This window comes from Xyrauchen texanus, chromosome 4, assembly GCF_025860055.1.
Source record: "Xyrauchen texanus isolate HMW12.3.18 chromosome 4, RBS_HiC_50CHRs, whole genome shotgun sequence".
NCBI lineage: Eukaryota > Metazoa > Chordata > Actinopteri > Cypriniformes > Catostomidae > Xyrauchen > Xyrauchen texanus.
In genome coordinates this window covers 651,081-666,901 of record NC_068279.1, presented here as the reverse complement: position 1 = coordinate 666,901, position 15,821 = coordinate 651,081, and the positions used below count along the sequence as shown (strand labels likewise).

Here is a 15,821-nt window from a genome sequence, read left to right as displayed (position 1 = left end):
AGCATCCTATAGCTCTCCTATAACTGTTCTGAGACCAGTGCAGACAGACAGCACACCGGAGGTTAAGTCATGCACTAAATAGGGAGCAAGGGAGCATCCTATAGCTCTCCTATAACTGTTCTGAGACCAGTGCAGACAGACAGCACACTGGAGGTTAGGTCATGCACTAAATAGGGAGCAAGGGAGCATCCTATAACTGTTCTGAGGCCAGTGCAGACAGACAGCACACTGAAGGTTAAGTCATGCACTAAATAGGGAGCAAGGGAGCATCCTATAGCTCTCCTATAACTGTTCTGAGACCAGTGCAGACAGACAGCACACTGAAGGTTAAGTCATGCACTAAATAGGGAGCAAGGGAGCATCCTATAGCTCTTCTATAACTGTTCTGAGACCAGTGCAGACAGACAGCACACCGGAGGTTAAGTCATGCACTAAATAGGGAGCAAGGGAGCATCCTATAGCTCTCCTATAACTGTTCTGAGACCAGTGCAGACAGACAGCACACTGAAGGTTAAGTCATGCACTAAATAGGGAGCAAGGGAGCATCCTATAGCTCTTCTATAACTGTTCTGAGACCAGTGCAGACAGACAGCACACCGGAGGTTAAGTCATGCACTAAATAGGGAGCAAGGGAGCATCCTATAGCTCTCCTATAACTGTTCTGAGACCAGTGCAGACAGACAGCACACTGAAGGTTAAGTCATGCACTAAATAGGGAGCAAGGGTGCATCCTATAGCTCTCTATAACTGTTCTGAGACCAGTGCAGACAGACAGCACACTGGAGGTTAAGTCATGCACTAAATAGGGAGCAAGGGAGCATCCTATAGCTCTCCTATAACTGTTCTGAGATCAGTGCAGACAGACAGCACACTGGAGGTTAGGTCATGCACTAAATAGGGAGCAAGGGAGCATCCTATAGCTCTCCTATAACTGTTCTGAGACCAGTGCAGACAGACAGCACACCGGAGGTTAGGTCATGCACTAAATAGGGAGCAAGGGAGCATCCTATAGCTCTCCTATAACTGTTCTGAGACCAGTGCAGACAGACAGCACACCGGAGGTTAAGTCATGCACTAAATAGGGAGCAAGGGAGCATCCTATAGCTCTCCTATAACTGTTCTGAGACCAGTGCAGACAGACAGCACACCAGAGGTTAGGTCATGCACTAAATAGGGAGCAAGGGAGCATCCTATAGCTCTCCTATAACTGTTCTGAGACCAGTGCAGACAGACAGCACACCGGAGGTTAAGTCATGCACTAAATAGGGAGCAAGGGAGCATCCTATAGCTCTCCTATAACTGTTCTGAGACCAGTGCAGACAGACAGCACACCGGAGGTTAGGTCATGCACTAAATAGGGAGCAAGGGAGCATCCTATAGCTCTCCTATAACTGTTCTGAGACCAGTGCAGACAGACAGCACACTGGAGGTTAGGTCATGCACTAAATAGGGAGCAAGGGAGCATCCTATAGCTCTCCTATAACTGTTCTGAGACCAGTTCAGACAGACAGCACACTGAAGGTTAAGTCATGCACTAAATAGGGAGCAAGGGAGCATCCTATAGCTCTCCTATAACTGTTCTGAGACCAGTGCAGACAGACAGCACACTGGAGGTTAGGTCATGCACTAAATAGGGAGCAAGGGAGCATCCTATAGCTCTCCTATAACTGTTCTGAGACCAGTGCAGACAGACAGCACACTGGAGGTTAAGTCATGCACTAAATAGGGAGCAAGGGAGCATCCTATAGCTCTCTATAACTGTTCTGAGACCAGTGCAGACAGACAGCACACTGGAGGTTAAGTCATGCACTAAATAGGGAGCAAGGGAGCATCCTATAGCTCTCCTATAACTGTTCTGAGACCAGTGCAGACAGACAGCACACTGGAGGTTAAGTCATGCACTAAATAGGGAGCAAGGGAGCATCCTATAGCTCTCTATAACTGTTCTGAGACCAGTGCAGACAGACAGCACACTGGAGGTTAAGTCATGCACTAAATAGGGAGCAAGGGAGCATCCTATAGCTCTCTATAACTGTTCTGAGACCAGTGCAGACAGACAGCACACTGGAGGTTAAGTCATGCACTAAATAGGGAGCAAGGGAGCATCCTATAGCTCTCTATAACTGTTCTGAGACCAGTGCAGACAGACAGCACACTGGAGGTTAAGTCATGCACTAAATAGGGAGCAAGGGAGCATCCTATAGCTCTCCTATAACTGTTCTGAGACCAGTGCAGACAGACAGCACACTGGAGGTTAAGTCATACACTAAATAGGGAGCAAGGGAGCATCCTATATCTCTCTATGCAGTTAAGTGCATTCACTCCTAAAATCTGATGAAAAGTTCAGTTTCAGGCTGCAGATGATGTTTGGACACTCAATGAATAATCAGCAGCGTCGTCGTCTTTATAAACGTGTTGTCTCGGGGTTTCTCTCTGGGGGTTTGTTGTCGGCAGTCGGCCTGTGAAACTCTGATGTCTGTTTTCATATGATGTATGAGAGAATATCACTGAAGGATGTTCTTGTGTCCAGAGAGAAATGAAAATGGATTGCTAGAACAGATATGCAGAATGAGCATTTACAACCACACAGGATTGACAAATATCTTGCGTAATAACTGATAACTGCAGGTGAATTCAAAGAATTTACAGGCCATACATATTTCTTACAGGCAGTGAAAGTGTATTTTTGCCTTATTTTTTTAGCGTTTGTGTGTGTGCGCGCGCGCACGTGTTTGTGTCTGTCTATGTGTGCGTGCGTGCGTGTGTGTGTGTGCATGTGTTTGTGTCTGTGTGTGCACACACGAGTGTGTGTCGGTATGTTTATCTCTGTGAGATCTCTCGCGAGTGTGTGCGAGCGTGCGTGAGTGTGTCTGTCTGTGAGTGTGTGTGTGAGTGAGTGTGTGCACACGCACGAGCGTGTGAGTGTTTATCTCTCTGTGAGTGTTTGAGTGTGTGCGCGTGAGTGCACGTGCGTCAGTGAGCATGTTGTGTGTGTTGCTGTGTGTGTTTGTGTGTGTGTGTGTTTTGCAGTGCTAGTAGATGTCATCTGTCTCTCACCTTCTCTGCCAAAAGTGAATATAGGTTCACATGCTGTCAGTTCCAGACAGGGATTTCATTGGCCAAAGTGTTTCTGTGATGTCGCAGTTTGTCACATCAGAGCGGATGTTCTGACACATTCTAGAATTATTCATCATCTCATCTGTCACGTCTGACCGGTGAGATTTTAACAAACTGTCGAGTGTGTTCAGAGTTCTGAGCTTCAACACACAGATTGGTTTATTAAAAGTTTGGCCCCCGTTTCTTTTTTGATAAAATACTCAAATTCAGCAGTAGCTCACTTAAAAATGTGCATTCTGTCATTATTTAGTCTTGTGACATTTCAAACCCATGCATGACTTCATCAGAATGAAATTAAGGGTCTGTGTATCTGAGCGAGTATTGACGCTGACTATCACACCTGGAGTTGTGAGTTTGAATCCAGGACGTGCTGAGTGACTCCAGTCAGGTCTCCTTAGCAATCAAATTGGCCCGGTTGCTAGGGAGGGTAGAGTCACATGGGGTAACCAAATTGGGCCGGTTGCTAGGGAGGGTAGATTCACATGGGGTAACCAAATTGGCCCGGTTGCTAGGGAGGGTAGAGTCACATGGGGTAACCAAATTGGCCCGGTTGCTAGGGAGGGTAGAGTCACATGGGGTAACCTCCTCGTGGTCGCTATAATGTGGTTCTCGCTCTCGGTGGGGCGTGTGGTGGGTTGTGCGTGGATGTTGCGGAGAATAGCGTGAAGCCTCCACATTTGTTGTCTCCGTGGTAACGGCTCAACAAGTCACGTGATAAGATGCGCGGATTGACGGTCTCAGATGCAACTGAGATTCGTCCTCCGCCACCCGGATTGAGGCGAGTCACTACGACACCACGAGGACTTGGAGCGTATTGGGAATTGGGGAGAAAATCCAAAAATAAATACATTTTTTAATTATTACTAACTTCAAATTATATTTCAAACTAAACAAAAATATTATCAATACAACGAAGTGGTAAAAAATATTGTATATAACGACCTCCCCAAATCCAAACGATTTACCCTTTCCCTTCCACCGGCCCCATTTACAGTGACTTAATCAAAAATATATATTTAATAAAATTGTAAATATAAACATAATAATAATAATAATAATAATAATAATAATGATTGAAAAATAAACCGTAGCCTCTAGAAACTTTTATCAGAATCTCATAAATGTTTGTTACACGTGTTACATTTGTTGACAGTGATTGTCAGGGATTTAAAGAGACAGTACACCCAAAAATTCTCTCATCATTTACTTCCCTCATAACATCCCATATGGAGGCCCAAACCTGCAAAAATAATAAATAAATAAATGTAATAATAAAAAAATAACTAAAGGAATAAATGTCTTGATAAAACAAATATAATTAGTTTTTAATTACATTTATTCCTGAATTTATTATTGTATGACTTTATTCCTTTATTATTTTCTATATTTATTTGTAACTTTTTTTAAATGTATTAATTTATTTTGCATTGGTTTTAATTTTGTATGTGTTCATTTATTTTTTATATTTATTTATTCCCATATTTATATATTTATTTATTTATACATGTATTTATTTGTACTTTTCTGTGTGCAACATGTAAATGAAGGAGGCGGTCCTTGCGGGAGCTCCAGTGCATCATTGGTTGAGCACACGCTTCAATCTATGATAAAGCAATGGTGAGCAGGACACGTCCACATCATTATCATACAAGAGACAGAAATGTAAGAATAAATATCAAAATAAATACATGTGGGAATATTTAAATATGGAAATAAATGAATGCATAAATAAATAATAATTAAAAAAAATAAAAGAATAAAAAAAGTTTTAAAGAATAAAAATAAAAAGAGAAAATAATAAACGAAAAAAAAGTCTACAATAATAAATTCAGGAATAAATTTAATTATTTAGGACAATTATAAAGGACATTTATTCCTTTATTTATTTTCTTATTATTACATTTATTTATGTATTTATTTCTTATTTTTGCAGGTTCCTCCTCACTTGTACATTTTTTCATATGGAGACATCCGTGTTAAAGTGATGTAATCTCCTTAAGTAATACTGTACATATACGCTGGATCGATTGTAAAACTGAACTTGCCCCCTTTGAAGACGTGTGCCAGCATACTGGATCAGTTTATCTGTATGAATGAAACTTGACTGATAGAGTCGCTTTGATAAATGTCTGTATTCAGATCCGGGGCTGAAAACCGCTCGTGACGGACAGATGTTTGTGAGGTCTGAGAGCTCAAAGTGAATTTCCTGTCTTGTGTGGGTTTCCTGTCTCACAGAATGGCAGGAGTTACGGGTTCCTTGTGCAGCAGAACTCTGAGCTGCTGCGGGCGCTGGAGGAGACGGAGAAAACATGCGCCGCTCTCAGAGAGGAGAACGGGATACTGGTGAGTGTCCATCATCACATCAGCTTCTCTTGTGATTTTGTGCATTTAAAGGGACAGTTCACCCAAAATTTTAAATTCTCTCATCATTTACTCACCCTCATGTCACCCCAGATGTGTGTATTTCAGCTCTGTATGTTCATACAATGCAAGTCAATGGTGACCAGAACTTTGAAGCTCAAAAAGCACATAAAGGCAGCATAAAAGTAATCCATAAGTAATCTGTAGGTCCATACAATGCAAGTGAATGGTGACCAGAACTTTGAAGCTCCAAAAAGCACATAAAGGCAGCATAAAAGTAATCCATAAGTAATCTGTAGGTCCATACAATGCAAGTGAATGGTGACCAGAACTTTGAAGCTCCAAAAAGCACATAAAGATAGCATAATTACAACTCCAGTGAGGTAATCCATGTCTTCAGAAATTCTATGATAAGTGTGGTTAAGTAACAGATCAATATTTAAGATCTTTTGTACTATAAATCTACACTTTCACTTTCATCCATCTACTGGTCAGGACTGGTCAAAGCTGGAGATTTATAGTAAAAAAGGATCTTAAATGTTGTTCTGTTTTTCGCAATCACATCTATCATATCTCTTCTGAAGACATGGATTAAACCACTGGAGTCTTATGGATTACTTTTATGCTGCCTTTATGTGCTTTTTGGAGCTTCAAAGTTTTGGTCACCCTTCGCTTGCATTGTATGGACCTACAGATTACTTGTGGATTACTTTTATGCTGCTTTTATGTGCTTTTTGGAGCTTCATAGATCTGGTCACCATTCACTTGCATTGTATGAGCCTACATAGCTGAAATACACACATCTGGGGTGACATGAGTGTGAGTAAATGATGAGAGAATTTTCATTTTCATGGGTGTACTGTCCCTTTAAATTACACACAATCATTTCTCAAATGTGAATTTTAAAGTCTGTGTTATTTTTTTTAACACAAGTTACAAAATAACAACTACAACGAATGTGCATGTTTGAACCGTTTTAGTCTGTATGTAGCAACACATGTTTAAACAACAACAACAGCTTTAAAGTTCACATTGCAGGGCAGTGGTTAAGGCTCTGGGTTACTGATCAGAAGGTCATGGGTTCAAGCCCCAACACCACCAAGTCACCAGTGATGGGCCCTTGAGCAAGGCCCTTGAACCTATCTGCTCCAGGGGTGCCGTATCATGGCTGACCCTGCACTCTGACCCCAGCTTAGTTTAGCTTAGCTGGGATATGTGAAAAATAAATAATTTCACCATGTATATGCAGAAATGTATGTATAAAGTGTGACAACTGATCAATTAAATTAAATTTGCAGACTAACATCAATCAATCATAGCAATAAAACTTTGTATTTTTCACAATAATACAATGTATCACCAGTGACATATTTAACAAACCATCTGTGGTTCAAATGTAACTATGTAACTTTTTCAGCATGATGGTAAAATCACAGCATGCACGTTTGAGCCTCGTCTTCTCCCTCTGATCTTTAAAGATCAAAAGACAAAACACATTGTGTTTGAACATTGATTGATGTTTTGCGCACTTGTTAGCCCTTGCAATAACGCTTGACCTGCGATCCGTCTGTCCGCAGCGGAAGAGCAGTTCTCCAGAAACGGAGGAGAAGGTGACGAGATTGAGGAGGAAGAACACAGAACTCGCCGTCATCGCCAAACGACTGGAGGAGAGAGCGCGGAAACTGCAGGAGGCCAACCTGAAAGTGGTGCGGACTCATTTCTACATCCTCCGTTCTATTGTGATGCAACGTGTCGGAAGGTTTTAATTGCGGAGGGGGAGATTTTCAGTGAATAACGACTTAAATGTCAGTGTGTTCCTCACACGGAACTATTGCATGTCTTCAGAAGACTCTGAATATTGCGCATGGATCATACGAGCTGCTTTTGTGACACTTTTGTGAGTCACTTTAGGTTGAACTGTTCCTTTAACTCATTCAACGTCTTTTCAGTTGAACGATACAAACCAATTCTCCACGCCTGATCCACCCTCCCAGTGTTTAGTGCTCCTTCAGAAGTCTCATGTTTCATTTCTAAAGCTCTTACCGAACCACAGATGAGCTTTTATTAATGGTTGTGGGAGTTTCTGAAGTCTTTTGCTGGTGTTGGTTTTGTTCTCAATGACCATGACAAGTTAAATATTGTCTACATGAAAGATCTTTACAAACTTTTGTTCACAGTGAGATTCAGCCACAACCCTGATTACACAACACAAGATCAAACTACACCGTTTTGCACATAGAATATTTGTAGATGTGTTACACTGTAATTATAGTCCAGCTGCTGCTCATGGGTAAAGACTGACGGTCACAGCAACACACCTGTTATCTGTTTGTGTCAGCCCGTCTCACTCACTCACACTCACACACTCACTCACTCACACACTCACACACACACACACACTCACTCTCACTCACTCACACTCACACACACTCACTCACACACTCACTCACTCACTCACACACTCACACTCACACTCACACACACACACACTCACTCACACTCACACACTCACTCACACACACACTCACTCACTCACTCACACACTCACTCACACTCACACACTCACTCACTCACACACTCACACACACACACTCACTCTCACTCACTCACACTCACACACTCACTCACTCACTCACTCACTCACACTCACACACTCACTCACTCACACACTCACACACACACACTCACTCTCACTCACTCACACTCACACACTCACTCACACTCACACACTCACTCACTCACACACTCACACACACACACTCACTCTCACTCACTCACACTCACACACACTCACTCACACACTCACTCACTCACTCACACACTCACACTCACACTCACACACACACACACTCACTCACACTCACACACTCACTCACACACACACTCACTCACTCACTCACACACTCACTCACACTCACACACTCACTCACTCACACACTCACACACACACACTCACTCACACACTCACACACTCACTCACACTCACACACTCACTCACTCACACACTCACACACACACACTCACTCTCACTCACTCACACTCACACACACACACACACTCACTCTCACTCACTCACACTCACACACACTCACTCACACACTCACACACACACTCACACTCACACTCACACACACACACACACTCACTCTCACTCACTCACACTCACACACACTCACTCACACACTCACACACACACTCACACTCACACTCACACACACACACACACTCACTCTCACTCACTCACACTCTCACACACTCACTCACTCACTCACTCACTCACACACACACTCACTCACACTCACTCACTCACTCACTCACTCACTCACTCACACACTCACTCACACTCACTCACTCACTCTCTCTCTCTCACTCACTCACACTCACACTCACTCACACACTCACTCACTCACACACACTCACTCTCACTCACTCACACTCACACTCACTCACACTCTCACTCACACTCACTCACTCACACTCACACTCACACACTCACTCACACTCACTCTCACTCACACTCACTCACTCACACTCACACACTCACTCACTCACACTCACTCACACTCACACTCACACACTCACACTCACTCACACTCACTCACACTCACACTCACTCACACTCACTCACACTCACACTCACACACTCACACACTCACTCACTCACACTCACTCACACTCACACTCACACACTCACTCACACTCACTCTCACTCACTCACTCACACTCACACTCACACACTCACTCACTCACACTCACACACTCACTCACACACACTCACTCACTCACTCACTCACACACTCACACACTCACTCACTCACACTCACTCACACTCACACTCACACACTCACTCACACTCACTCTCACTCACTCACTCACACTCACACTCACACACTCACTCACTCACACTCACTCACTCACTCACTCACACTCACTCACTCACACTCACTCACACACACTCACACACTCACTCACTCACACTCACTCACACTCACTCACTCACTCTCTCTCACTCACTCACACTCACACACACTCACTCACTCACTCACTCACACTCTCACTCACACTCACTCACTCACACTCACTCTGTCTCACACACACTCACTCACTCACACTGTCACTCACACTCACTCACACTCACTCACACTCACTCTGTCTCACACACTCACTCACTCACACACACTCACTCTCACTCACACTCACTCTGTCTCACACACTCACTCACTCACACTCTCACTCACACTCACTCACACTCACTCTGTCTCACTCACTCACTCACTCACACACACTCACTCTCACTCTCACACTCTCTCACTCTCACTCTCAGTCACACTCACTCTCACTCACACTCTCACTCACTCACACTCACTCACGTTCACGTTCATGCTCACACACTCACTCACACTCACACTCTCACTCACACTCACTCTCACACTCACTCACACACACTCACACACTCACTCACACTCACTCTCACACTCACACTCACACACTCACTCTGTCTCACACACACTCACACACACTCACACTCACTCACACTCACTCACTCACTCACACACTCACTCACTCACTCACTCACTCACACTCACTCACTCACACTCACTCTGTCTCACACACACTCACTCACTCACGCTGTCACTCACACTCACTCACACTCACTCACACTCACTCTGTCTCACACACTCACTCACTCACACTCTCACTCACACTCACTCACACTCACTCTGTCTCACTCACTCACTCACTCACACACACTCACTCTCACTCTCACACTCTCTCACTCTCACTCTCAGTCACACTCACTCTCACTCACACTCTCACTCACTCACACTCACTCACGTTCACGTTCATGCTCACACACTCACTCACACTCACACTCTCACTCACACTCACTCTCACACTCACTCACACACACTCACACACTCACTCACACTCACTCTCACACTCACACTCACACACTCACTCTGTCTCACACACACTCACACACACTCACACTCACTCACACTCACTCACTCACTCACACACTCACTCACTCACTCACTCACACACTCACTCACTCACTCACACACTCACACACTCACACACTCACTCACACACTCACTCACACACTCACACTCACACACTCACTCACTCACACACACACTCACACACTCACTCACACTCACTCACTCACACACTCACTCACACACTCACTCACACTCACTCACTCACACTCACTCTCACACTCTCACACTCACTCACTCACTCTCACACTCACACACTCACACACACACTCACTCACACTCACACACACACACACACACTCACTCACTCACACACTCACTCACTCACACAGACTCACACACACTCACTCACTCACACACTCACTCACACACACACACACACACACTCACTCACTCACACTCACTCACTCACACTTACTTACATTCACTCACTCACTCACTCACACTCACACTCACTCACACACACACACACACACACACTCAATCACACACATTGAATACAGTCACGCTGATATATCTCAGGATTTTTCTCACGAATAATAATATTATAATTAAAACGCAGAGATTATTTTGTCTTTTGGTCTGATTTTCAAATGTGTTTTTGCTTTAAATCAAAGTTTGTTGTGTTGTGATTCACCTCGGAGCTGTTTGGTTTGGTTCATGGCGTACAAGAATAGTTCCAGAAGCAAAACGACTGAAAAAGTGGGCGGGCACTGTGTGGATTGCTGTCTGCATCATTTGTGAAGAATAATCTGAAGTTATTAATAACGCTGACTCGCATCGTAATGTGTAGATGTTTGTGGATGGTTGTTCATGGCAAAGAAGTTGTCATTCATGAACTTCTATACTCTCTATTAATCTGTGAGCCTTTCTTTTATGCCGTGTCCAGGTGAACTCCCCCATGCCCATGAAAGCGGGCACTGTGGAGCAGTACAAGCGAGCGTTTGCCCGTCAGAGAGCGCGAGATTTGGCGCAGCACGCATACACGCTGCTGTCTAAAGACAAGCAGATCGCTGCGCTGCAGACCGAGTGCAGACAACTGGAATCACGACCGAGACAGGGGAAGGTACACACACACACACACACACACACACACACACACACAGGTTTATTTCACAGTTACTATTTTAATGAAGGCAGCAATTAAATCACCAACATCTTAGAATGCCCTCACGCCAGGTTTTACTGTTTATTTGGACTTCATCACTTTTCAAATGTGGCCCAAAACAAGTGCACACATTGCATTTTATGTTGTCTTATCAATGTTTTTTAGTAATTGCCAATTTTATAAAATAATTCCTCCACATTTGCTTGTCTACAGTGGCAAGAAAAAGTATGTGAACCCCTTGGCATTTCCTGCATTTATGGATAGTAACTTCATCTCCGTTACAATAATGAACAAACACAATCTGTTTTAACTAATAACACAAATTATGTTATTGTTCTTATACATTTTGAATACATCATTCAAACATTCACAATGTAGGTTGGAAAAAGTATGTGAACCCTTCGTCTAATGACGTCAATAAAAGCTATTTAGAGTCAGGAGTTGGCAAACCTGGTGTCCAATTAATAAAAGGAAGTTGGAGGTGTGGGTTAGAGCTACTAATTGTTGCTTTGCATAAATCTGGAAAGGGTTAGAAAGTTATCTGGAAATGTTTAGATATTCATCTGTCCACAGTGAGACAAACTGTCTATAAATGGAGACAATTTAGTACTATAGGTACTCTCTCTAGAAGTGGCCGTTAGATATTCATCTGTCCACAGTTAGACAAACTGTCTATAAATGGAGGTGATTTAGTACTATAGGTACTCTCTCTAGAAGTGGCCGTTAGATATTCATCTGTCCACAGTTAGACAAACTGTCTATAAATGGAGATGATTTAGTACTATAGGCACTCTCACTAGAAGTGGCCGTTAGATATTCATCTGTCCACAGTTAGACAAACTGTCTATAAATGGAGATGATTTAGTACTATAGGTACTCTCTCTAGAAGTGGCCGTTAGATATTCATCTGTCCACAGTTAGACAAACTGTCTATAAATGGAGATGATTTAGTACTATAGGTCCTCACACTAGAAGTGGCCGTTAGATATTCATCTGTCCACAGTTAGACAAGCTGTCTATAAATGGAGATGATTTAATACTATAGGTACTCTCACTAGAAGTGGCCGTTAGATATTCATCTGTCCACAGTTAGACAAGCTGTCTATAAATGGAGATGATTTAATACTATAGGTACTCTCACTAGAAGTGGCCCTTAGATATTCATCTGTCCAGAGTTAGACAAACTGTCTATAAATGGAGATGATTTAGTACTATATGTACTCTCACTAGAAGTGGCCATTATATATTCATCTGTTCACAGTTAGACAAGTTGTCTATAAATGGAGGTGATTTACTACTATAGGTACTCTCTCTAGACGTGGCCGTTAGATATTCATCTGTCCAGAGTTAGACAAACGGTCTATAAATGGAGATGATTTAGTACTATAGGTACTCTCTCTAGAAGTGGCCGTCTTGTCAAGACGACTCAAAGGGAACACCACAGAATGCTCAATCAGGTAAAGAAGAACCCAAGAGGGACAGATAAATACTTGAAGGAATCATTGGAACTGGTTAACATTAAACAGGTATGGTGTTCATGGCAGGACATCATGAAGGATGCTGCTTTCCAACAAAATCATTGCTGCGCACCTGAAGTTTTTCAAAGACCACCTTCACACTCCACAACGCTACTGGGAAAATGTTTTGTGACTGATGAAACTAAGGTTGAATAGTTTGGGAAGAACACGCAGCACTACGTATGGCATAAAAAGGGCACCATGTACCAACATGAAAACATCATCCCAACAGTGAAGTACTGTGGAGGGAACATCATGATTTGAGGCTGCTTTGCTGCTTCGGGGACTGGACCACTTGCCTTCATCGGGGAAAAATGAATTCCCAAGTCAGGGAATGTCAGGGTGGCAGTGTGCCAGCTGAAGCTCAGTAGAAGTTGGGTGAAGCAGCAGGACAATGACCCTAAACATCGAAGTAAATCCACTACAGAATGACTTAAGAAAAAGAAAATACCCCTTTTGGAGTGTCCCAGTCAGAGTCCAGACCTTAACCCAATAGAGATGCTGTGGAATATCCTCCAAGAGAGACACCTGATATCCTAAGAAAATATCTGAGCTGAAGCAGTTCTGTAAGGAAGAATGGTCCAATATTCCTTCTGAATGTTGTGCAGGTTTAATCCGCATCTGTCGGAAAGGCTTGATTGAGGTAATCGCTGCCAAAGAAGTTAATCCTCCACGATTCCTTCGGTGCAGTGTGAACACATTCTGTCCTCTCTTGGTCTCCGGTTCTGTCTGTGTCGACCCGTCTCTACAGACTCCTTCAGTGCAGTGTGAACACAGTCCGTCCTTTCTGGGTCTCCGGTTCTGTCTGTGTCGACCCGTCTCAACTGACTCCTTCAGTGCAGTGTGAACACAGTCAGTCCTCTCTGGATCTCCGGTTCTGTCTGTGTCGACCAAGTTTCTACAGACTCCTTCAGTGCAGTGTGAACACAGTCCGTCCTCTCTGGGTCTCCGGTTCTGTCTTTGTCGAGCCGTCTTTACAGACTCCTTCGGTGCAGTGTGAACACAGTCCGTCCTCTCTGGGTCTCCGGTTCTGTCTGTGTCGAGCCGTCTTTACAGACTCCTTCGGTGCAGCGTGAACACAGTCTGTCCTCTCTGGGTCTCCGGTTCTGTCCATGTCGACCCGTCTCTACAGACTCCTTCGGTGCAGCATGAACACAGTCTGTCCTCTCTGGGTCTCCGGTTCTGTCCATGTTGACCCGTCTCTACAGACTTCCTTCGGTGCAGCATGAACACAGTCTGTCCTCTCTGGGTCTCTGGTTCTGTCCGTGTCGACCCGTCTCTACAGACTCCTTCGGTGCAGCGTGAACACAGTCTGTCCTCTCTGGGTCTCCGGTTCTGTCCGTGTCGACCCGTCTCTACAGACTCCTTCGGTGCTGCGTGAACACAGTCTGTCCTCTCTGGGTCTCCGGTTCTGTCCGTGTCGACCCGTCTCTACAGACTCCTTCGGCGCTGCGTGAACACAGTCTGTCCTCTCTGGGTCTCCGGTTCTGTCTGTGTCGACCCGTCTCTACAGACTCCTTCGGTGCTGCGTGAACACAGTCTGTCATCTCTGGGTCTCCGGTTCTGTCTGTGTTGACCCGTCTCTACAGACTCCTTCGGTGCTGCGTGAACACAGTCTGTCATCTCTGGGTCTCTGGTTCTGTCATTGTCGACCCATCTCTACAGACTCCTTCGGTGCAGTGTGAACACAGTCTGTCCTCTCTGGGTCTCCGGTTCTGTCTTTGTCGACCCGTCTCTACAGACTCCTTCGGTGCTGCGTGAACACAGTGTGTCCTCTCTGGGTCTCCGGTTCTGTCTTTGTCGACCCGTCTCTACAGACTCCTTCGGTGCTGCGTGAACATAGTGTGTCCTCTCTGGGTCTCCGGTTCTGTCTCTGTCGACCCGTCTCTACAGACTCCTTCGGTGCTGCGTGAACACAGTCTGTCATCTCTGGGTCTCCGGTTCTGTCTGTGTTGACCCGTCTCTACAGACTCCTTCGGTGCTGCGTGAACACGGTCTGTCATCTCTGGGTCTCCGGTTCTGTCATTGTCGACCCATCTCTACACACTCCTTCAGTGCAGCGTGAACACGGTCTGTCCTCTCTGGGTCTCCGGTTCTGTCTTTGTCGACCCGTCTCTACAGACTCCTTCGGTGTTGCGTGAACACAGTCTGTCATCTCTGGGTCTCCGGTTCTGTCTGTGTTGACCCGTCTCTACAGACTCCTTCGGTGCTGCGTGAACACAGTCTGTCATCTCTGGGTCTCCGGTTCTGTCTTTGTCGACCCGTCTCTACAGACTCCTTCAGTGCAGTGTGAACACAGTCTGTCCTCTCTGGGTCTCCGGTTCTGTCATTGTCGACCCGTCTCTACAGACTCCTTCAGTGCAGTGTGAACACATTCTGTCCTCTCTGGGTCTGAATTTAGTTGATATTTTTCTGGGTAAGTCCTGTGTGTGTAAAGGCACAGTGATGGTAATTATCTGGAGGTGTGTCTGACAAATGGAAACAGAATTTAGCTGCTCTCTTCTGGATTTCAGTGAGGAGAGGGTACCAGACCAGTTCTCCTCTACAACCCAGACTCGGAGCATCTCTGTGAATTCCCAGGATATTTTTTCTGAATTCTAGGTGGAAAATTTCAACTGGGCTTTTGTCCCAATATTCATAATTTAATTTATATTTGGGGCCCCAGATTTAACAAAATCTGACACATGGAGTGGCGTAGTGGCGTAGTGGACAGACACA

General features: G+C 44.5%; 1 protein-coding gene across 1 annotated transcript in view; it reads left to right on the top strand.

Annotated features, from left to right (window-relative positions):
* The window catches only part of LOC127636920 (peripheral-type benzodiazepine receptor-associated protein 1-like), a 114,580-nt gene that overhangs the window by 31,269 nt on the left and 67,490 nt on the right, over positions 1 to 15,821 (top strand). Inside the window, exons 5-7 of the mRNA XM_052117724.1 lie at positions 5,353 to 5,460; positions 7,056 to 7,184; positions 11,368 to 11,544. Of these exons, the coding sequence (XP_051973684.1) occupies positions 5,353 to 5,460; positions 7,056 to 7,184; positions 11,368 to 11,544 (414 nt within the window). The remainder of the gene's footprint in view (positions 1 to 5,352; positions 5,461 to 7,055; positions 7,185 to 11,367; positions 11,545 to 15,821) is intronic.